Source organism: Protopterus annectens, chromosome 2.part2, assembly GCF_019279795.1.
Source record: "Protopterus annectens isolate FY-2018-M chromosome 2.part2, PAN1.0, whole genome shotgun sequence".
NCBI classification, from domain to species: Eukaryota; Metazoa; Chordata; order Ceratodontiformes; family Protopteridae; genus Protopterus; species Protopterus annectens.
The window spans coordinates 909,770,733-909,794,958 of NC_056730.1; the positions used below are offsets into that span (position 1 = coordinate 909,770,733).

The 24,226-nt window shown below is 46.3% G+C and overlaps 1 protein-coding gene across 8 annotated transcripts in view; it reads left to right on the forward strand.

The window, feature by feature from the left end:
- The window catches only part of ZFYVE16 (zinc finger FYVE-type containing 16), a 3,161,611-nt gene that overhangs the window by 2,797,711 nt on the left and 339,674 nt on the right, over positions 1 to 24,226 (forward strand). For all 8 annotated transcript variants that reach the window (XM_044064228.1, XM_044064221.1, XM_044064226.1 and 5 more), the window contains one exon: positions 23,137 to 23,299. In XM_044064228.1, the coding sequence (XP_043920163.1) occupies positions 23,137 to 23,299 (163 nt within the window). The remainder of the gene's footprint in view (positions 1 to 23,136; positions 23,300 to 24,226) is intronic.

A 24,226-nucleotide genomic window follows, 5' to 3' on the forward strand; every position in this document is an offset into this window, starting at 1 on the left:
TGGCTCCGATGTTGTCAGGCCAAGTTCCCCCCTCTCGGAGCTCCATCCACTTCAGGCCCGGCTCCGATTCTCGCGTCTGATACGGGGAGAGCGGTTTCCTTACTGGTGGCCCAGGAAGCCCGTTCTCCCTCAGCGTTCGACGTAGAAAGGGTTCTCCCCACTGGATCAAGACCCTTGACTATTTCTTTGGATTCCGCCCCAACTCCCTCCACTTTATATGTGAATCCCATCATTTTACCTAAGGGACAGCCCATGCTCGAGGAGCCCTGGGCAGTTCCGCCTTAGGAACAAGTGGCTTGTGAGTTCCCCCTGGAGAGCCCCACTGGAGATGTACCTCACAGCATATGTGCAAGAGGAGGCACTTGGACTCCCCCTAGTCCCTCACCGAGGATACGGATTTGGATGATGGGGAAGGTTCCCCCAGATCACCTCCTGAGGATGTCTCCTTTGGAGACATCATGGAAATCCTATGCCAGCAGGGAGGTTGGTCTGCCCCAAAATGTTCCACGGACAAATCTGTTTTCCTGGAGGCTTTCAGGGTGTCCCCTCCCGCAGATCCCTTGGTAGACCTGGTCACCTCACAGGCTTGGAAGGAGCTGGACACAGTTGAACCAATCCCAAAACGCCCAGACAAAATTTTGAGCCCTCCCGACAGACCAGCGTGGAATAAAGGGTCCCTTGTAAATGCTATGGTGGTACCAGCAGCCACCAAAAAGGAACTAGCCCAGGAGAGTTCCTCGGTTCATCCCCCTGACCGAGAGTCTAGGATGATGGACGAAGCGGGTTTGTGTGTCGGTGACCTTTTCTATCAGGGCACTGAACTGTCTGGCCCACATTACTAGACTACAAGGCGACCTGGTAAAGGAACTGGCTGAGTCTCCCCCAAAGTCCATGTCGCAGGAGGACAGAGACATGTTTTCCGCGAGTGTGGCTACTTTGACAGCAGTTTCCAACACGTCCATGCGACTCCTCTCACATGCTACTGAATGAGCGGCTAAGGCAGCTGGGTCTGGCGTGTCTATGAGGCATGTAATACCTGGCTCAGATTATGTCAGCTCACAGAACCCTTCAAGGCGTCTTTTGCAAACACCCCTTATGACGGTTCTACCCTTTTTGGTAAGACCTTCCGAGACACCTTGGTCCAGAGTGAGAAAGACACTGTCTGCCATCGGAATCCACTTCTCGAACCCTCAAAGATCCTTTTCCCGGAATCAGTGAGGGCAAAAGAAGATGTGGTTCCGGAAGTCTCAGTATTCCCGGGATGGGACACACTGTGCTCTTCTTCCCCTAGAGGCAGAGGGGGACAGGGTAGATGCCGTCCCAAAGGCGGGGGGGGTTCAAATTTTGGGTCTTGAGAACCATTTTCAGACAGGCCCGAGCAGCAACCCTGAAGGGTTGCTCATCTGCTCTACTCTGGAGGCAGTCAGGAGTCACTTTTCGTTGCACCTGGTGGCATGGGAGTCCGTAACATCAGACGGCTGGGTGCTTCAGATAATTTCCAGAGGATACTCAATCCCGTTTGTGTTTCCTCTCAAACACCTCCCGGATGTACGACCCATGCAAAGGGAGTCAGCAGCACTGGAAATTTCCAGGCTGCTAGAGAAACGAGCCATCCAACCCATTCCCCCAGATCAGTCCGGATCGGACATCTACTCCAGGTTCTTTTTGGTGCCAAAGAAAGCAGGGTATTTAAGGTGCATTCTGGACCTATCTACCCTGAACCTGTCAGTTGCCAAAGAAAAGTTCCAGATGGTTACCTTACACAGTCCATCATGGCATACCTGCAAGAGAGCGACTGGAATTGCTCGTTCGGCCTCCAGGATGCCTACTGTCACATAAAGATGCACAGAAGCTCCAGGAGGGTTCCTCCGCTTCCGGCTAGGAGTCAACCATTACCAATTTCGAGCCCTACTCTTTGATCTTACCACAGCCCCCAGGGTGTTCACCAAAGTGATGGCAGTAGTAGTGGCTCACCTGAGGCTTCAGGGGATTCAAGTCTACTCTTACCTGGACAATTGGCTCTTTACTGCTCCCACCAAGCATCTACTTTATTGTACCAGGGATTATTTCTTAAAGCTTGCACTCCACTTAGGGATTACACTAACAGACGCACTACAGTCACAAATCTTCCTGACCATGGAGAGAGTTCAAAACCTAAGGATGCATGTTGTCTTCATCTACTGTTCTCACCTTCCCTCGGCAGAATTGGTATTGAGGGCCCTAGGTTCTGTGGCAATGACCATAATGTTTCTTCTGTGTGCCCAGTTACTCATACGAGTACTACAGTGGACTCTAGCGGTGCAATGGTCCCTGCTGGATCTTCGTGGTTGCATCCAGACTCAGTCGAGTCTGCAGTTCATCCATTCTTTGGTGGATGCATTCTCTGGAAATTCCGGAGGGTCGAACTTTTGTTCCAGCCCCTGTCCAAGCCACAGTGACCATGGGATGCCTTCCAACTTGGGTGAGGGGGCGTTGTTTGGGCAGGACAGTCCAAGGCCTGTGGTCCCCTATCAAGACCAGTTTGCATATAAACAGTTTAGAAATGAGGGCCGTCCTTTTGGCATTGCAGGCCCTTCATGCCTTTCTTCCTCTGGGAACCATTGCAATTCAGTCAGACAACATATCAGTGGTCTGGCATGTCAACAAACAGGAAGGGACCAGGTCTTACCTCCTTTGTCATGAGTTTGGGAATGGGCGATCTCCACCGGTCGGTTTCTGACAGCAGCGCACAATGTTAGGTTGTCTAGCTCGCCTTTGTTCTTGCTGGTTGGGGATTGGAGCCGATCCTCAGCTCCGACTCGGCCATCTTCTGTAGCTCGAGAGCTGTTTACTGGCTCAAGGCTACCCCTTATCCCATGATGCCTAGCGATAGCTACCCAGATCTCGTTTGCCGCTTCAGCTGCGAGGTGTCTTTTTTCTAGCTCAGGCTCTTATAAAGGTTTTTGTATAACTTTCTTACTCTAGAATTCTATATTTTCGGTGTTTTATTGTTAATGATTAGTCTTGTTTTTTGTGATAGCTAGTGTTTAGTTGTAGTGTCCCTTCCTTTCCTTGTAGAACTCGTTTAACTTGGAGAGTTCTCCCCCACCCCTCCCCCCCCATCCTCTTCTTGTCAGGTTAGCCGTTTAAGTTAGAGGCTTTCCTATATATAAAAAAAAAAAAAAAAAAAAAAAAACCTTTAGCTATAGTCTTGTAGTACAGTGTGTTTTTTGTGTAGACTGTATTTTGCTTTGGTAGCTGTTGTTGTATTTGTTGTTTCCTTCTTTCAGGATGTCAGAGGAATCCAAAGTGTCTGGATTCAAGAAGTGTGACTCATGCTGTCATAAAATGTCTCTGACAGATGGGCACACTTCTTGCGTCTATTGTTTAGGTGCTGTGCACCTGCAGGACTCTTGTTCTATCTGCCATGCCTTTAGTCCAGGAGTCCTGCAGGAGCGTAAGAATAAGCTTATTCTTAGGGGTCTTTTAAAACCCCAGGATTCACCGGCCAAGAGCTCTCAGCCTGTGAAATCCCCTAAATCTACCAAGCCGTCGGCTCCAATTTCAGAGCCGCCCTCGGTTCAGACTCTACCTTCTACTTTGGTTCCGGCTATCTCCCCGTTGGCTCCATCAGAAACTTAGGAGCCTTCGTGGAGCCACAAGAGGCTGAGGTCCCCTTCACTGGAATCAGTACATTCGGCTCCTCAGTCTCCTTTGCTTCAGAGTGAGCGCAGTCACCGATCCTCTCACTCCTCTTGATCCTGTAGGCTGTCGGATCATGATGTGGAGAGAGCGGTCAGTAGGTTGCCAAGATGTTGTCCAGCCCTCCTCAACAGGTGTCTGCTCCATCCACTTCTATCGATGTTCCTCCTCTGACTCCAATTAGTTCGGAGCTGGAGTTTGTTGAGGTACGAGTAGTGGAACCATTGGCTCAGATAACTCTATCTCCTTTGGTTCCGACATCTGCTCTGATCCCCTCGGTGGTGCCGTCCATCAAGGGATCTGGGCGCCGGGGTTCCCTCGTCTGCTCAGAGGGGGCGAGTGGCATCGGACCCTTGTCCGACCCCGTTCTCCCTCTCAGAGCTTCGGCACAGATTATCTCGGCTCCTACATCAGCCTCGGAGCTGTCTCCCTCGGTGCGGAGAAAGATTCCGATTTCCTCGGAACCGGAGCTTTTTCTGCATCATGGCAGGGATGCCTTCGATGTCATGAGGAGTGTGCTGGCCACTGAGTTAGCTCCACTGTCGGCCCCACCGGCTTCGTCCCCCGTAGTGCCTGTGCCAACCTCTGCTCCTCCTCCAGACCCCAAGAGTAGGGAATCGACGCTCCAGGGCACCCCATTGGGTGTTTCCTCTTATTCTGAGGCCTCCCCTGATCATTCAGAGGAGCCCCCTCGTAAGAAGTGCAAGAGGAAGCACATTGACTCCCCTGAGTCTGTCACTTTTGATACAGACTTAGATGATTTGGAAGAGTCCCTGAGATCCCCCTTTGAAGATGTTTCCTTCTCGGACATCCTAGAAATGCTTAAGCAGGGGGGGAACTGGAATCCCCTAGCTCCTACTGAGGATGAGTCTGTATTTCTGGATGCGTTTGGTTCCCGACCTTCCACCTCCTGGGTTTCTCCACCTTTCAATCCACTTATGGCAGTGGTGGCCCGAAAGGCTTGGTCAGCTCCGGATACAGTGGAACCAACTCAGAGGAGACCTGGCAAATTCATCACAGCACCCCAGGATAAGCAGTACTTTACCAAGGGTGTCCCTGTTGATGCCATGGTGGTAGCAGCAGCCACCAAAAAAAGAGTTAGCGGAGACCTCTTTGTCTGTCCATCCTCCTAACAAGGAGTTTATGACCATGGACAGATACGGGAAGCGAATGTTCACTTCAGCGACCTTTTCTATGAGGTCACTGAACTGCTTATGTCATTTTACCCGGCTTCAGAGGGATCTCCTTAAAGAGCTCGAAGTTGCCCTTCAAGATCCATCAGCTGAGGGGGCTCAAGCTAAAGTAGCTTCCCATCTGGCGATGCTTAATTCTGTAGTTAACTCCTCCATGAGGCTCATTTCCTATGCAGCCAATGGTGCGAGTAGAGCTGCAGGTACAGGTGTGACCCTTAGGAGGCATGCATGGATGCGGCTGTGTAATTTTGCGGAACCCTTTCGAGCATCATTCACCAATACCCCCTTTGATGGTTCCTTTCTTTTTGGAACATAGGTGAAAGATACTTTGACTAGGTGTGAGCAAGAAGGCAAGACTCTCTCTGCCATGGGAGTCCGTTTTTCCACTCCTTCTAGACCATACCCCAAAGGTCAGAAGAGTGGAAAAATGTGGTTCCGAAAATCCCAGGGAGCCTTGCCTGACACATGTAGCGATTTTTTTCTCCAGGGGCAGAGGGGGAAACAATAACAACAGACGCCGCCCTCGTGGCAGAGGGGGTCCGCAGAACCAGGGCAACAGAGAATCTTTCTGTGATAAGCCCTTTCAGCATCCCTGAAGGGTTGCCCGTCTGCTCACCTCTAGAGGCAGTCGGGGGAAGACTTTCACTGTACCCAAAAGCCTAGCAAAATTTAACGCAAGACAGATGGGTACGGTCCATTATATCCGGAGGTTACAAAATTCCCTTCTGTCAACCACCCTTACCGTCAAGGAAATCCTTTCCAGATGTTCCACCCAATCTGAAGGACCAAGCAGTAATAGAAGTTTCAAAACTGCTACAAAAAAAAAGAGTCATCCAAGAAGTCCCGGCAAACCAGCACGGATCAGGAACTTACTCAAGGCTCTTTTTGGTACCAAAAAAGACGGGACTGGAGACCGATTCTGGATCTCAGCAGACTGAACAGGTCTGTACAAAGAACAAAGTTTTGGATGGTGATGTTACAGTGCATTCTACCCTTTCTGGGTCAGGACAATTGGATGTGCTCGATAGATCTTCAGGACACGTACTACCATATCAAGATGGACAGGCGCTCCAGGAGATTCCTTCGCTTCCGGCTGGGAGCCAGTCATTACCAGTTCAGAGCTCTGCCCTTTGGCCTCACCACAGCCCTCAGGGTGTTCACAAAATGTATGGCAGTGGTCACGGCTCACCTGAGACGTCGAGGATTCCAGGTGTTTCCATATCTAGATGACTGGCTCCTCACTGCTACTACCAGGCATCAACTTCTACAAGCCAGGGACTACACAATCACAATCTGCTCCCAGCTAGGCATTACAATAAACTTCGAAAAATCTGCCTTGTTGCCCTGTCAATCTATCACCAACATAGGAGCAGACTTAGACACAAGGAACATGTCCGCAAGGCTGACGCCAGAAAGGGTGTCTACATTTTGTCAGCAAGTACAAATTCTAATGCAGAGCAAAAGAATCCAAGTCAGGTTCGTCCTTCAAACTCTGGGTTCCATGGCAGCAGCCATTCTTCTAATCCCACTGGCCCGCTTTCACATGAGGATCCTTCAGTGGCTTCTGTTCACACAGTGGTCTTTCCAACAGCTGCCTATGTCTCACATGATCATGATTACAGAAGCATGTAAAAGGCACCTTTCCTGGTGGATGGTCTCCCCACTAGTGACTCAGGGCAGACCCTTCATTCAGCCCCCTCCGGTAGCCACAGTGACCACAGAAGCCTCCCTGATAGGGTGGGGGGGGGGGCATTATCAGGGCAGGACAGTCCAAGGCACTTGGCAGCCTCACGAGTACCATATGCACATAAACGTCCTAGAAATGAGAGCAGTGCTGCTAGTGTTGCAAGCCCTTCAGGACTCTCTTCCTTCTGGGACCATTGCAATTCAAACAGACATGTCAGTGATGTGGTACATCAACAAGCAGGGCGGAACCAGGTCCTACCCCCTGTGTCGAGGAGCACTCAGACTGTGGCAGTGGGCGATTTCCTCCCGTTTTCTGATTGCGACGCACATCCCTGGGAGGTCCAACGTCATAGCGGACAGGCTCAGCAGAGCTATCCTCATGCCTCACGAGTGATCTCTGAATCAGGAATTTGCGGATCTTATCTTCCGCAAATGGGGACAGCCTTGAGATCTTTTTTCCACTCCTTTCAACAGCAAATGCAGCACCTACTTCTCCCTTCTTCCGCTTCCAGGTCACTCACCCAGAGACGCTCTAGTCAACGATTGGCCTCAGGGACTTCTTTATGCCTTTCCTCCATTTCCAAAACTCATACAGAAAGCAATATCGTTGGGTTGCAAAATGATCCTCATTGCCCCCTACTGGCCTCGACAGATATGGTTCCCGTTCCTGCACCATTACCTTCTCGATCAGCCTTTGACTCTGGATCCGATTCCAGACCTACTGATTCATCAGTCAGGCGGGTTGCATCAATCCCTCCAAACTCTCCAGCTCACAGCTTGGTTGCTCCACTTCCAACCTTAGCCAGGCTTCCCAGCATTTCCCCGGCTGTACATGAGATTATTGTCTCCTCTCAAGTCCACAACCAGAAAAACTTATGCTAGTAAATGGAAATGTTTTTCTTGTTGGGCAGAGGCTAGGAACGTAGATCTCTTTTCAGCCCCAGTCCACGAAATTCTGGAATTCCTAGCACAACTTTTTTATTCCGGGTTCGCTTCTGCTATAATCAGGGTTCAATTAGCGGCCATTTCTAACTTTCATGTTGGTTTGTCAGATTCAAACATTATGTCTCATAAGCTCTGTAAAGCTTTTTTGAGAGGGACCACTCTCCTTAGGCCTCAAGTGAGAGATCCCCCTCCTCCTTGGGATCTTAATTTGGTACTAACTTCCTTAACTCTGCCCCCTTTTGAACCAGCAGCGTCCTGCTCCATTAAGTTTCTATCTTGGAAGACACTCTTTCTGGTAGCTATTACTTCAGCCAGATGTGTCTCTGAACTTCAGGCACTGTGTGTTCATCCTCCATACTTGTTTTTTCATAACAACAGGGTTGCTCTGAGGACTAATCCTTCGTTTCTTCCGAAAGTCTGCTCAGAAAATAATTTAAACCAATCTATAGACCTTTCCTGTGTTTTTCCCTAACCACACCAACAAGGCAGAGTACAAATTACACCAATTGGATGTTCATAGACAATTGCGTTTTTACTTGCACAGGACTAAGGAAATAAGGAAGTCGGACCAACTATTCCTTTCCTATGCTCTAGGCAAACAAGGTCTCCCAGTTTCCAAGGTGACCTTATCCAGGTGGTTGTCTCACACTATTACTTTCATTTATCAATTAAGGAACAAAGAGTTACCTATCAAACCGAAAGGTCATTCTACTTTGCCACCTCTGTAGCCTTCCACTCTAGGTTGCCCATGGATTCTATCTGTGCAGTTGCTACATGGGCAAAGCCTCATACCTTTATTTCTCATTACAAGCTAGATATGGTCTCCAGTAGCAGAGCTGACTTTGGTTCCACTGTTCTGAAGAGTCTGTTTCAATGAGCCGCCCAGGATTGTAGGTGCTAGGGATGCTGTCCCAGCCAGCAAGAACGAAGGCGAGATAGACAACTTAACATAAAGAAGTTATGTACCTACCATAATGTTCATGTTAGTTGTCTTCATCTTGCCTTCTTTCTTGCATCCCACCCTCCGTCCCCCTGTCCTATTGGACCGAGAGGAGTTCTGGTTTCACTGGCTGAGTGTTCTCTGGTTTGTTTCCTCTACTGACTTAGAGAGTATGACACGTATACTCAACCTATTTGTTTGGACAGGTTTATTCTCTGACTATGTCTGGGGTTAGCTATTTCAAACGAGATCTGGTTAGCTATCGCTAGGCATCATGGGATAAGGGGTAGCCTCGAGCCAGTAAACAGCTCTCGAGCTATAGAAGATGGCTGAGTCGGAGCAGGGGATCTTCTCTGATCCCCAACCAGCAAGAAAGAAGGCGAGATGAAGACAACTAACATGGAACATTATGGTAGGTACATAACTTCTTTTTCTGGGATGGTCCAACATTCTAGCAAACAGGTTAAGTCAGACTATACAGATGCCTTACAAGTGGTCTCTGAATCCTTCAGTAGTGGAGCAGATCTTTCTGGAGTGTGGTCGGCCTTGCTGCGATCTCTTTGCATCTCCTTCCAACACGAAGTGCAGGGAGTTCTTCGCTCTGAACCCCCAGGAAGGGGAGTCCCTCAGAGACGCTCTAGTCCATGTGGCCTCCCACTCTTCTGTATGTTTATCCTCCTGTACCCCTTATTCCGAGGTTTCTACAGAAAGCTTGTCGACTGAGGAGCAAATTGATCCTCATTGCTCCATTTTGGCCTCGCCAGGTATGGTTTCCCTTCCTTTGGTCTCATCTTCTGGCTCGATCTTGGATCCCATTTCACACCCCTCGGGGGTTCCTCATTCGAGTCCGGACAGTTTGAAGCTCATTACTTTGCTGCCCCTGTTCCCCTAATTGCTAGGACTCCTGGATTGTCTTCTTCAGTCAGGTCTATTCTGGTGGCAGCTCACAAGTCTTCCACCAGAAAGGTTTATTGTAGCAAATGGAAATGTTTTTCCTTTTGGGCTTCTCAAAGGAGTTTAGACCCTTTCACGGCTCCTGTTTCAGCTATTCTCGATTTTCTATCAAATATTTTTCAACAAGGAGCTAGCTGTTCTACTATCAAAGTTCAACTAGGTGTCATCTCTCATTTTCACATGGGCGAGAATTCTGCTTCTGTAGCCTCTTCCAGACTGTGTAAAGCTTTTATTACAGGTCCTTTCCTATTATGACCACTGGTCAAAGATCCTATTCCCCCCCTGGGACCTTACTATGGTTCTTCAAGCGTTGGTCGCTTCGCCTTTGAACCTGCTGCAACCACGGATCTTATTTTTTTGTCTTGGAAAACAACATATCTAGTGGTTATCACCTCTGCTAAGAGGGTTTCAGAACTGCAAGCGTTGTCTATTAAAGTTCCATATATGATTTTCCATAAGGACAGGGTTTCCCTTCGTACCAATCCTTCCTTTCTTCCAAAAGTAGCATCACAGGTTAACATCAATCAAACCATTAATTTACCTGTTTTCTTTCCAAATTTTGCTAACAAAGTGGAATACAGACTTCACTTGCTTGGATGTTCATAGTTACGATTCTTGTTACACTGGACTGGTACCTTTCGTAAGTCTGATCAATTGTGTCCTCCTCTAAACCCTTTTTGGGTAAACCTATCCAAGGTCACCATCACTAGGTGGATCTCCTTGTGCACCCTTCAGGTCTATAAGGATAAAGGTTCGTCTCCTCCGGGTCAGGTGAAAGCTCATTCAACTAGGTCAATGGCTACTTCTGTGGCCTTTTGGTCGAGAGTCTCATTGGGTGATATTTGCTCTGCAACTACTTGGTCCTCATCTCATACCTTTATTTCTCACTATAAATTGGATTTGATTTCTCGAAGGAGAGCATCCTTTGGTTTCGCAATGCTCTGGAATATCCTTCCATGAGGGCCATCCAGGTGTTTAGTAGCTAGAGACTCTGTCTCACAGGTTGAAGATCAACTGAAGTAAACTACTTCAGATAAAGAAGTTATGTACTCACCATAACATTCCATCTGATTAGTTCTACTTCATTTGTCTTCAACCGTCCCTCCTTCATTTGTCTTCAACCGTCCCTCTCTCCTTCCCCCTGGCCTTATCATATGGACAGTCTGGCTGAAGTTTTAGGTGCGTAAGGTGTTTTTTCAGGTCAGGTTCTCAGTATAAGTGGCAGCAAACTTGATCTGGGGGTTGGAAGGTAGTGGAGGTGTAATATGGGTAAGGGGAGGAGCTTGGAACTCAGAGCAGAAGCTAGTGAAATTGCCGTCTCAGATCTGATACGGATCCAGCACCCACAGGTTGAAGACAAATGAAGTAGAACTACTCAGATGGAACTTTATGGAGAGTACATAACTTTTCTTTTTGTTGTTGTCTGTTTTTTTCTTGGTAGTGTATTGTTTGTGTTGGTGTTAATATGTCTGAAAAAAGGACACTTCAGGCTTCAAGCAATGCCTGAAGTGTGGGAGAAAAATGCCGAATAGTGACACTCATGATGACTGTGTTTATTGGTTCAAAGTGCCAAATCTCTATGTACAACCGCCTTTCTCTGTTTGTCAGGGATTTAGTTCTAGTACCTTGAATGAACGTAAGAATAAACTGATTTTAAAGGGCCTTCTTAAACCGCCCTTTTCAGAGGTTTGCCCCCTCCTAGAAAAGAGAAAAAGAGGCCACATTCTGTTCCCTCCTCACCCTCTGGTGAGAAGGAAAGACAACCGAAACCCAAACTTCCGAAACATTCCTGCACTGGACCAGAAGCCGGTAGTGGATCTCACTTTGTCCCCGGAGCCAACCCTTTTGTCTTCAGTTCCTTTGGAATCAGGTTTTCCTCAGACCTGGGATTAGACTACAGGCTCTTCGGTACCGAGTTTGGTGCCGACCCTGTCTACGGTGCCATCCAGGGTATAACTGTTTCATGGTTGTCCTTCTCAGTTCCAGGCTCCCACCCCTCTTCGGGCAGCCCTACCTTCCAGGCGATGGAGAGGGCTCTTGCCTCTGTAGGCAAGCCTTCGTTATCAGAACCACCATGTCCTCCCCCTGAGCTGCAGCTGTTGCAGGCCATCATCCCAGATCGAGTACGGGAGTCACAGGAGACCCTATTGCAGGGTGCCCTTTCTTCTAGGTCCTCCTCAGAAGCCCCCACTGAGGAAGTTCTAAGGAAGAAATCGTGCAAGGGGTTAGCACGTGGACTCCCCTGAGGAGTCTGATTATGATGAAGGGGAAGGGTCCCCACGATCACCCCCCTGAAGATGTCTCTTTCGGAGACATCCTTGAGATCTTGAAACAGAGGGTTGATAGGAAGCCCAAAAACCCTTCCCCCGAGGAATCTGTTTTTCTGCAGGCTTTTTGTGCTCGACCATCTACCTCTTGGGTGACGCCGCCCGCAGACGAGCTTGTTCAGCTTGTGGTGCAGCTCGCTTGGAAGAAGCCTGACATGGTTGAAGCAATCCCCAGGAGACCAGACAAGATCCTCTCTCCCCCTGAAGAAAATCTGCATTGGTCAAAATGTTTACCAGTAGATGCAGTGGTGGTGGTGGCGGCAGCCACAAAGAAAGAACTCGCTGAGGAGAGCCATATTGTTCACCTGCCGAGCAGGGAGTCCCGAGCGGTGGACAGACTTGGGGCAGTGAGTATTTGCTTCATCTATCTTTGCAATTCGGACCTTGAACTACCTGGCACCTTTCACCAGACTCCAGAGAGACTTCATCTCCAAACTATGTGGTACTCTATCAGGACAGGTGTCTGATGAGGTTAATGACAAGGTAGCCTCGCAGCTGGCGACCCTGGAATCAATTTCTTTTTTGTCCATGAGGTTAATTTCACATGCAACTGAAGGGGCAGCTAGAGCTGCGAGTTCAGAAGTAGTTATGAGACTTCATGCCTGGATGCGCCTATGTGACTTTGTGGATCCTTTTAAATCTTCCTTCCTTAACTCTCCAGTGGAAGTGTCTTCCCTGTTTGGTCCTAAAGTGAAGGACATGCTAGCCAGGTGTGAGAAAGATGGCAAGACCCTGTCTGACATTGGTGTATGTTTCTCCACTCTTCAGCGTTCCTTTTCCAGGAAACAGAGAAGTGAGAAATTGTGGGACAACAAGTCTCAGGGTCCTTTTCGTGACACACGTGGTGAGTTCACCCCCAGAGGCAGAGGGGGCAACTCTTTCGGAAGACACCCTACAGAGGCAGAGGAGGTCTGCGTAATCAGGGTTCCAGGGATTCGTTCTCTGGACAACCCTGTCAGCGCTCCTGAAGAGCAGCCAGATTGCTTTCCTCTGGAAGCAGTAAGGGGACGTCTTTCTCTGCACCCTAATGCCTGTGGCTATCAATTGTCACCGATTCTTGGCTGCAGAAGATAATAACCAGAGGTTACCAAATCCCATTAGATTCCTACCCAAAGCCACCAAAATGAATTCCCGATGTTCCACCCAGTCTAAGGGAAGAAGCAGCTTTACAAATAGAAAAGCTGTACTTAAAAAGAGTCATCCAAAAAGTCCCACCAGACCAGATCGGATCTGAATTCTACTCTAGATTCTTTTTGGTGCCAAAAAAGACAGGGGACTGGAGACCAGTTTTGGACCTCAGCTGGTTAAACAAGTTGGTCATCCAGACAAAATTACAGATGGTCACGGTTCAGTCTATTCTCTACTTTCTGGAGGAAGGCAATTGGATGCGTTTGATAGACCTTCAGGATGAGTATTACCACATCAAAATGGATAAATGCTCCAGAAGGTTCCTTTGCTTCCGGTTGGGGGCCAATCATTACCAATTCCGTGCTCTGCCCCTCGGACTCTCTACAGCCCCCAGAGTGTTCACCAAATGCATGGCAGCAGTAACAGCTCACTTGAGACTACAAGGATTCCGGGTGTTTTCATATCTAGATGATTGGCTCTTCACCACCCCCACCAAGCATTTACTGGTAACAGCCTTGTACTACACCCTCTCTTTAGCAAATCGCTTGGGAATCTCTGTAAATTGGGAGAAATCCAATCTAACTCCAATCCAACCCAATCTTTGGAATTTATAGAGGTGACTTTCAGTACCCGCTCTTGCTTAATCTCTCTCCCAGATCACAGGCTTCGAGGACTAAGGATCCAGCTCTGAGTGTTACTCTGCCAAGACTTGGTTTCAGTTTGAGAAGTTTTGCAGCTGTTAGGGTCAATGGCAGCATAAATATCAATAGTACCCTGGCAAGGTTTCACATGAGGCTCCTACAGTGGCTTTTGTTAACTCAGTGGTGTCCAAATCGCCACCCATTGTCCTTCCAGATTCGAATAACAAATTGATGCAAACAAGGCCTTTCTTAGTGGCTGAAGTCAGAGACAGAACTTTGGAGCTGATCCTTCCACCCCCCCCCCCCAGCCCAGCACCATTGTGACCATGGATGCTTCCCTGATTGGGGGGGGCATTTTCAGGGAATGACTGTCCAAGACACATGGTCTAATTTAGAGGCCAATCTGCATATAAATTTTCTAGAACTGAGGGCAGTGCTTTTGGTGTTGTAAGCATTTCAGTCTGCCCTTCCTTCGGTAACAATTGCTATCCAATCGGACAACATGTCAGTAGTTTGGTACATCAACAAACAAGGAGGAACCAAGTCCTACCCCCTATGTAAAGAGGCCATATGAGTTTGGCAATGGGAGATAGCTTGCAACCATTTTCTGATCGCAGTGCATATCCCAGGGAATTCCAGCGTGATTGCAGACAAATTGAGCAGATGCATTCTCCTGCCTCACTAGTGGTCCCTCAACCCCAACATAGCTGCAAAGATTTTCAGCCACTGGGGCCAGCCTTGCTGCGACTTATTTGTCTCCTTGTTCAACCACAAATGCAGCAACTACTTTGCCCTAATTCCCCTGTAGGTGGAGTCCCCGAGGGATGCTATTATCCACGATTAGCACATGGGACTGCTTTATGCTTATCCTCCCATTCCTCTGATTCTTCAAGTCGTGAAGAAAGCTCTTCGGTTGAAAAACAGAATGATCCTCATAGCACCATATTGGCCTTGACAGGTATGGTTCCCCTTTCTCTGGCCTCATCTACTTTGCAGACCGTGGACCTTGGATCCAACTCAAGATCTGATTTCTCACCCCCAAGGGTTGAGCCAGCCGAACTTGACCAGTCTCAAGCTCACAACTTGGCTTCTCCACTTCCAATGATCGCCAGGCATTGTAATCTTCCCTGTCTAGTATATGACATTATTCTGGCTTCGCATAAACCATCCACCAGAAAACTTTATGCTGACAAATGGAAAAGATTTTCTATTTGGTCTAGACAGAGAAAACTAGATCCATATTCTGCACCAATGTCTGCCATACATCAGTACTTATCTAACTTTGAGGAGGGTGCCACAGCATCAACTGTATGAGTTCATTTAGCTGCCATTTTGAAATTTCATAATGGTTTTGGTGACGACTCTTTAATTTCTCGTCGTCTAAGCAAAACCTTTTTGAAACAAGTCTATCACTCCAGACCTCCAATTAAGCAGCCTACAGAAGTTGTCTTACAAGCTTTGACATGGCCTCCTTTCGAGCCAGAAGCCACTCTTGACATCAAGGTTTCTATCTTGGAAATCTCTTTTTCTGGTGGCCATTACATCGGCCAGACACATTTCTGAGCTCCAGGCTCTTTGTACGAAGCATCTTTATTTGATCTTCCATAAGGACAGAGTATCACTATGGACCAACCCTTCTTTCCTGCCCAGAACAATCTCCGAGTTCATTATTAATCAGACTGTTGACGTACCAGTGTTCTTTCCTAAATTTTCAAACAAGGGGGAGAGTATTGTTTACATTTACTTGATGTCCACAAACAGCTGAGATTTTACTTAAGACGGAAAGAATCCAAAAATCAGACCAGTTATTTATATCCTTTTCTGGTCCAAAAATGGGAAAGTCAGTCTATAAAGTGACCTTATCCAAATGGCTTAGAGACTGTATATCTTTCATTTATAACCAAGAAAGAAAGTCTGTTCCACCAAACATCAGAGCTCACTCCACCAGATAAATGGCAACGTCTGTGGCGTTCCACTTCAGAGCTTCGATGGACGACATCTGTGCAGCAGCTACGTAGACCCCCCCATACTTTTATCACTCATTACAAGTTGGATCTGGTCTCCAGGGGGAAAAGCTTTTTTTGGTTCAGTGGTGCTCAGGAAAGTTCTTTCATAGGGCCACCCAAGTGATATAAGGTAGCTAGGGACTCTGTCCACATCGGTGATGAATGGAATGAAGATTAACAACATCAGATAAAGAAAGTTATGTCTTACCATAACATTCATTCTGTGTTGTTGTTGTTCATCCATTCATTACGTCCCACCCTCCTTCCCCCTCCTAAAGGCACCTGGGGGATACTTTGGGTCCATTTCCTGGATTAAGGTTTTTGCTCGGAGACTGCCTCTGGTTTACTAATTAGGGGAAATTCGATCTGAGGTAACAGGGAGAAGGGTATTGTGGGTAAAGTCTTAGCTTGAGTTTTTGGCTGGTGTGAGCTTTGGTATAAGGCCAACTCGGTTCTGAGGACGGAACCGAAACCCATCAGTGATGAATGGATGAAGATTAACAACACAGATGAAACATTATGGTAAGACAGAACTTCTTTTTATGACATATAGCAGTGTTTAGTTTTGCTAATGGGCTTGATGGTTCCTGTTTTCAATTCATTCTGGTGTTGCCTGCTTTTTACTGGCAAGCTTCTGGTCAGTGTTTTTTTTTTCCTTTCCATCCCTTTATGTAGAGATACACTCACAGGTACAAACATACACAGATGCATATAATTCCTGTTATGAGAATAAACCATTTTATGAGTAGTGCAAGCTTTTGTTTAAATGGGTTTTTGTGTATATGATGCTGATACTGTAGAGAATATTTTCTGGTTGGGGCTGCACCTCCAAACATCCCGTGTAGGGAGCGTCACTCTCCCACCTCCCTTACCCAATTCCTAAATGTAATCAACTTCAGGGTTGTACTAACACTGAGGGGAAACTAGTATAGTACATAAAGCTAAGGCTTTAATATATGTGTCTATACATACGCATATACCAACATACATACACACTATATATGTGTGTGTGTATGTATATATATATATATATATATATATATATATATATATATATATATATAAATGTGTGTGTGTGTGTGTGTGTGTGTGTGTGTGTGTGTATATATATATATATATATATATCTACACACACACACAGTTGTATGGGTGTGTGCATACAGATAGACATTTTAAAACTAGAAAATAGGGTGTAAAAAAAGAAATTATGTGCTTACCATAACATTCCATGTGAGTTGTTTATCTCGCCTTCATTCTTTACTGACGGTTTTGGAGCCGATCCCTCGGCTCCGAGTCGGCACCTACTGCAAAGCTCGAGGATTTCAAGTAGCTCGAGGCCAAGTCCCTATCCCATGATGCACCTAGAGTTAACTCAGATCTTGTTTGCTACGTATAATAATACCATATGTCATTCTATAACTCCATAAGAGAGAGAGAGAGAGAGAGTAGAAGGGTTAAGTGACCAGGAAGGATCTAGCATCTGGGTCTTCTGTGAGCCAAGGAGGGGAGGGAGGGACGTAAGAATGAAGGTGAGATGAACAACTCACATGGAACATTATGGTAAGTGCATAACTTCTTTATGTGAAATTGTTCTATCTCGACGTTCATTCTTTACTGATGGGTAGCGTCCCAAGCACCTTTAATCTTGGGTGGCTCACGGGAGTATATTTCTCAGGACCGTTGATCCATAGGAGGTCCTGTCAACCTTGTAATGAGTGATAAAGGTATGAGGTTTTGACCAAGTGGCTGCTGCGCAAATGTTATCAATAGGAAGTCTGGCAGAAAAAGCAGATGACTTAGAAACTGCTCTGGTTGAGTGAGCTTTAATTTTATGCTGCAAGGGGATATTGGCAGCTGAATAAGCAAAGGTGATACAATCAGATAACCATTTAGACAGAGTTGTTTTAGCCACTGGCATATACCCTTCCTGGAATCTGAAAATGAAACAAAACGATGGTCTGATTTCCTGAAGTCTTTTGTTCTATCCAAATAAAATCTGAGCTGTCTGTGACCATCAAGTTTGTGCAGCATGTACTCTAAATTGCTGGAATGGTCGGGGAAGAAAACTGGCAAATCAATAATTTGGTTAAGATTAGTTTCACTGCAAACTTTGGGTAAGAAAGAGGGGTTTGTTCAAAGTGAGACTGTCAGCATGGAATATCAAATAAGGAGGCTTGATGGATAAGGCCTGAAGCTCTGACACTATGCGGGCAGAAGTAATAACCACTAAAAAGATGGTTTTCCATGACACAAATTTGAGGTCACATGAGGAAGCTGGTTCAAATGGCAGAAGAATTATGTGGGAAAGCATAAAATTTAGATTCCATGGAGAATAGGGAAATTTCACTGGTGGTCTAATATGAAAGGTCCCTTTGAGAAAGGCTTTGGATAATTTGTGTGACATAATATTCAATCCTTCAAATCCCAGATGAAAGTTAGAAATGGCAGCAAGTTGAACATGGACTGTTGCTGCTGCAGCTCCTTTATTGAATATCATGGTTAAGAATTTTAGAATAGAGGCCATAAGGGCTTGGTAAGGATCAATATTGTTTTTAGAGGCCCATATAGAAAATGATTTCCATTTGCTGAGATGCAGCTTCCTCGTAGAGGATTTATGAGAGGATAGGAGAATTTGCTTCGTCTCATTGGAAAGGTTATGGAACAATGCTGTGGTGGTAATTGGAGCAGTTAAGATGTCAGCTTTAGGGACTGCAGAGAGGGATGAAGTTCCCCCTACGAGTGCGTCAGAAGGTCTGGAACTGGGTCCAGAATCCAGGGGTCGAAGAAGGGGAACCAAATCTGATGAGGCCAATAGAGAACTATTATAATGATGGTCCTTCCCAGGGCTTTGGCTTTCTGTAATACCTTGGGTATCAATGGGATTGGTGGGAATGCATAGAGGAGACCCGGGGGCCAATTGTGAATGAGTGCGTCCCTTGGGGCTTTTCCCGGAGGGGGAATCAGGGCGAAGCAGCTACTGCATTTGGTGTTCATGTGACTGGCAAAATGGTCGCAGCAAGGCTGGCCCCACCTATGGAATATCCTGTCTGCTATTTCCGTCTTGAGGGACCACTCATGGGGCAACAAAATTGCTCTGCTCAACTTGTCTGCTTTCACATTGGATTTCCCCGGGATGTGCATTGCTAACAGAAAGCACTGGGTGGAAATAGTCCACTGCCATACTCTGAGGGCCTCGCAACAAAGGGGATATGATCTGGTTCCTCCTTGTTTGTTCAAATACCAGACCACTGACATGTCCGTCTGAATCGCAGTCGTACCCAGAGGAAGAGAGTTCTGGAAGTACTGCAATGCCAGAAGTACTGCTGTCATCTCTAGGACAGTGATATGCAGATGTGTCTCTTGATCAGTCCATGTGCCTTGGGCTGTCTTTCCCTGAAAATGACCCCACCCCCACCCCACCCCACCCTATCAGGGAAGTGTCTGTGGTCACTGTGGCAGCTGGAGGGGGTCGCACAAATAGGCGTCCTATCATAACATGAAGTGAGGTCAACCACCACTGAAGATCCTTTTTGCAGGAATTTGTTATTATCATGTGAGACATGGGGAGCTCTTGGTAAGACCATTGAGTGAACAACAGCCATTGTAGTGTCCGCATGTGCATACGACCTAGTGGTATGGCTAGAATTGCTGCTGCCATCATACCTAACAATTTCAGAACTTCTGATGCTGGTGCTTTGTTTTTGGATATTAGAATGCGAACATGCTGACGGACAAGTGAGACTCTTTCTACTGGAAGTCTTAGTGTGACCATCCGAAACTTCACTTTCTTTACAGATTTGTTTAGTCTGCTGAGGTCCAATATAGATCTCCAGTCCCCTGTTTTTTTTGGAACTAAAAAGAATCTTGAGTAAGTTCCGGATCCTGTTTGGTCTGCTGGGACTAATTGGATGACTCTTTTTCTTAGCAACGTTTGGACCTCTACTGTTGCTTGTTCCCTGTAATTGAGTGGAACATCTGGGATTTTCCTTTTCAGTGGAGGGGGTGTGGCGAATGGGATGAAGTATCCTCTGGAAATGATACTTTGTACCCAGTTGTTTTTTTGAGCCAGGTTTCTGGGTACAAAGATAAGCGACCCCCGAATGCCTCCAGAGTAGGACAGTTGGGCCTCCTTTCAGGAGCGCTGGTAGGGCTTCCAAAAGAAGTGATCTCTGTCGCCCTGGTGTTGCGGACCCCTTCTGCCACAAGGGCGGCGTCTTCCATTACTGCCCCTTCCTCTGCCCCTGGAGGGGGAGGGGTTCACCACGTGTGTCCTGAAAGGCTCCTTGGGCTTTTCAGAACCTCATTTTCCCTCCCCTTTGACCCTTGAAGTAGGGTCTGGTAGAGGTGGAAAAATGGACCCCGTCGGCAGATAGTCTTTCGTCCTGCTCACACCTGGTTAAAGTTTCCTTGACTTTGGGCCCGAAAAGGGCGAGCCATCAAAGGGGGTATTAATGAAGGATGACTTGAAGGGCTCCGCAAAGGAACATAAGCGCATACAGGAGTGTCTCCTAAGTGCAACTCCTGTACCCGCTGCCCTACTCGTTTCATCAGCTGCGTATGGAATGAGGCACATGGATGAGTTCACTATGGAATTGAAGGTAACAAGCTGGGCGGCAACTTTGTAGCTCCTGCAGCTACTGTACCCTGAAGAGTATCTCCCAGCTTTTAAGGAGATCTCTTTGTAGTCTCATAAAATGGGTTAAATAGTTAAGCGAATGAAGTGCAAAAGTTGCTGAACTAAACATGCACTTCCCATATCTATCCATGATCCTGGAGTCTCTGTTATGATGGATAGACGAGGAGGTTTCAGACATTTCCTTTTTGGTGGCTGCCACCACCACCATGGCATCAACTGGCACACCTTTGATCAAAAAGGATTTGTCTAGGGGGGCAGATATGAACTTATTAGGCCTCCTATGGACAGGCTCCATGGTATCCGGAGACTCCCACACCCCTTGTAAGACCAGCTGCATAAGCTCATCGAAGAGCGGAGACACCCAAGAGGTGGAGGGCTGAGACCCGAAAGCCTTCAGGAGGACCGACTCGTCCTCAGTGGGGTTGGCGGACTGCCAGTCACCCCACTGCCTAAGAATTTCCAGTATCTCAGCAAATGAGATATCCTTAGAATGGGACCCTTCTGATTCATCCAAGTCAGTGTCAGATGTTAATGACTCATGAGGGGAGTCCAAATGTTTCCTCTTACACGCACTCTTCCTGGGAACCTCATCAGTGGGAGCTTCTGGGTAGGTCTCAGAAGAGCATGGGCCACCCATTGGGGCTTCCTGAGGCTCTGGGTTTCTGTGCTTAGCAATGATCTGTGAGGCAGAAGCAGACACAGGCACTTTAGGGGATGAAGAAGCCGGACCTGAAGTTGAGGATGTCTTGGGAGGCATAACTCTCCTCATGGCTTCGAAGGCACCTCTGCTGCGATGCTAAGGGACCGACAGATCCGAGGAAACAGTCAAAACCCCCGGCACCAGGACAGTGGGCTCCAAGCCCGAGGTAGGAGCCGAGCTCATCCGAGCTGAAGCCCCGAGAGGCAAAGTCGGAACCAAGTCAGTTTGACTGTCCTCCCCGGACCCGACCAGAGAGTGTCAGCTCCTAGAGTCCTCGATCGGAGCCGAAGACACTGGAGCAGGCATTGGCTCTGAAGGCTCCACAATCAGCAAGTCCAAATCCTCTGGCTCTGAGGACCAGTATGGCTCTGAGGAGGAAGAGATGTAGCTGGTATACGGATCTTCGGCTCCGAAGCCACCTGGGTCGGAATCGATAATTTGGCAAAGGCCGGTACCTGTAGAAGCTTCTGCACCACCCGATCCACATCCAAATCAGATAGGGTAACAGAAGACCGAGATGATCGGACTGATGGTACCGACTGGAGTAGTGGTGATTTAGAAATTTTGGATACTGGTTCCAAAACCGGGGACCGGCTCCGAAAAGAAAAGACAGTCTGCTCCAAGACCTGTGGAGCCGATGTCACAGACTCTCTTGATTTTTTTTTAATCCACAGAAGTCTTGGAGGATTTTGAGGACTTATTAGATCCATCCTGGTCACTCAAAGCCTCCTGGAAAGGTTTCAACAAACCCCTGTCAGTAAGCTTTCTTTTTCTCCCTTGGAGGACTCTAGGGGAAAAAGAATGGCATGTAGAACATATTTCTTGTAAGTGCAAGGCACCCAAGCAGTAGACACAATTCACATGGTGGTCAGTAACAGACATCTTCTGCCCACATTTAGGGCATTTTTTAATCCCTGACTTAAGGTGTTTGTCCTTGTCATCAGCCATGACAGAAATGGACACACCCAACAACAGCAATATAAATTAGCCCTCTAATAAAAAACAGGCTAATTATAAGGAGACACACACACACACACACACACACACACACACACACACACACACACACACACACACACACACACACACACACACACACACACACACACACACAAACACACACCTTTTAAACTAAGGCTAACTAAGTACTAATAAGCCTTGTAATAAAAAAACAGGCTAACCATAAGCACAGATACACAACAAGCCTTTTAAACTAAGGCTAACTATAACTACTGATGAGCCTTATTAAAAAACAGACTAAATATATGCACACAAGCACACACACAGAATTTTAACAAGGAAGTTAACTCTAAGTAATTACACAATACTATTCTAACAATATATGTGACAAAAGGTCACTGAATAAACAATTTTTTTTTTGTCTGAGAATTTAAATAGGCCTTTAAAGAAAAACGAGGCCAAATATATAGCTAAGAAAACAGCACACACGGAAGGGAAGTCTGTAGATGAGGCTTTAAGAGCTTATCTAACATAACTGTCTAACTACTATAGCGAAAAACTAACAACAATTTTTGAAATAGAAAAGCATTTAAAGTTTTACTTGCCTGAGCTATCAGGAACCTCCAATCAGTTGCAGCGGCAAACTAGATCTGAGGTAACTCAAGGTGCATCATGGGATAGGGACTTGGCCTCAAGCTACTTGAAATCCTCGAGCTTTGCAGTAGGTGCCGACTCGGATCGGCTCCGAACCCATCAGTAAAGAATGAACGGCGAGATAGAACAACTTCACATTATAGGATATGTAGGTTTAAATGCTAATGAGCTAGTTCCAGAGGGCTGCTTCTGGTGGTCATTTCTTATAGTAGGTTCGCTCAAACTGAAGACTTATTGAAGTTAGACTAAATCCTGTCTGTCTGTATTTACCGGACATCTTGACAAAATCACAACTATATCACACTCAACCCCTCCGAAAGTAAGAGAAAGACTATTGGTATACCTATGCAGTGAGAAGTAATCTGTATGTGGTGGCAAAGGCATTGGAAAAACTAAGTGCTGAGTTTGATTCAGTGTAGGTTAAGACCACTGGAATCTGAATAGGGATAGCATGCTAGTTTTGGAGTACCTCTGCATTTGATGAGTCACTACTGCAGCAGCATACACAGAGAAAGTGTGTGGTGCCCTAGTACAGCACATGACCAAAAGTGCTTGTTAGGCCCTTCCTCAAATTTTGTGAGAAAATTGCAACTTTGATTTAAATGTACTAGTGGATATCTTTTGTAGATATTACTAAGAAAGCTCTATGGTATTAGTGAATTTTTATTCCCATTTGTTTGTTTAGATGGATTAATGGTACAGATAACTCGTGAAACCATGGATGCCCTTCGACAAGCCCTGCAAGAGAAGAAAGATTTTGATATACCATGTGGGAAGGCTGATGCTTGTGAGTCAAGGGAGTATGTGAATATTTGCTGGACATCAGGCAAAGCAGACGTGAATAAAGGGTATGAGAGTTTGTCTTTGAATCTTGGAGGAATATTCACAGAGTGCATAGTTAAATGGCCCTCAACTATTGCAATCGTAGTAGAATCTGTCTTGCTGTTTTTGATCCTTCTTAAATTTAATTGAATTTGTTTATTTTTTAACCATGTAAATGAACTGTCCTTCTCTAATCCAGGCCACATGGGCAAGGTTAAATACTTCATTTGCAAGGGCAGGGTTAGTTTAAGCAGTCAATTAGCAGGTTTCTGGAAGGTATAAAGAAAAATGTTTACATGACAAAAAACAGACACAGGCAGAACATGAAACTCTCTACCCAGAGAGTGATAGGTGGTCAGGATTAAATCTCAGACCGTGGTAATATGATGCAGAGCTCTTGCTACCAGGCTGCCCTCCTCGACCATACTAGAGAGCTGTACTATGTGATCCACCATAGTTAATGTACAACACTTTAGAGGGGTCTTACTATTTAACAATCTTGTTAAACTGTAATGTACACATACTTTATTAGCAATAAAAAAACGAAATCACAGTAAGACATGCATTATTCAGTTTTCTTTATAGCTTTGTTTTTATTTTTGTGTATTAGAACTTGTTCATACACTTTTTAGTTCCCTCCACCCTGCTTATTTTATTCATCTGAACATTTTATATATATATATATATATATATATATATATATATATATATATATATATATATATATGGTTCCCTTCAGAAGGTCAAATGGCTGAAATCTCGAAATGCATATGGTCGAGACCATATGCTCAAAATTTCGGAAGCTCGACCTTCTGAATGGGGATCGGCATACAGTGCAGAACGTGAGATTTCCCTTTCTGCGCTGTAGTGCAATCACAGAGTTAGAATAAATAAGTAGTGGGGGGTGCAGGGGTGCTTGCCCCCCTGCAGAAACACTGTTTTGTGCTTTCTTG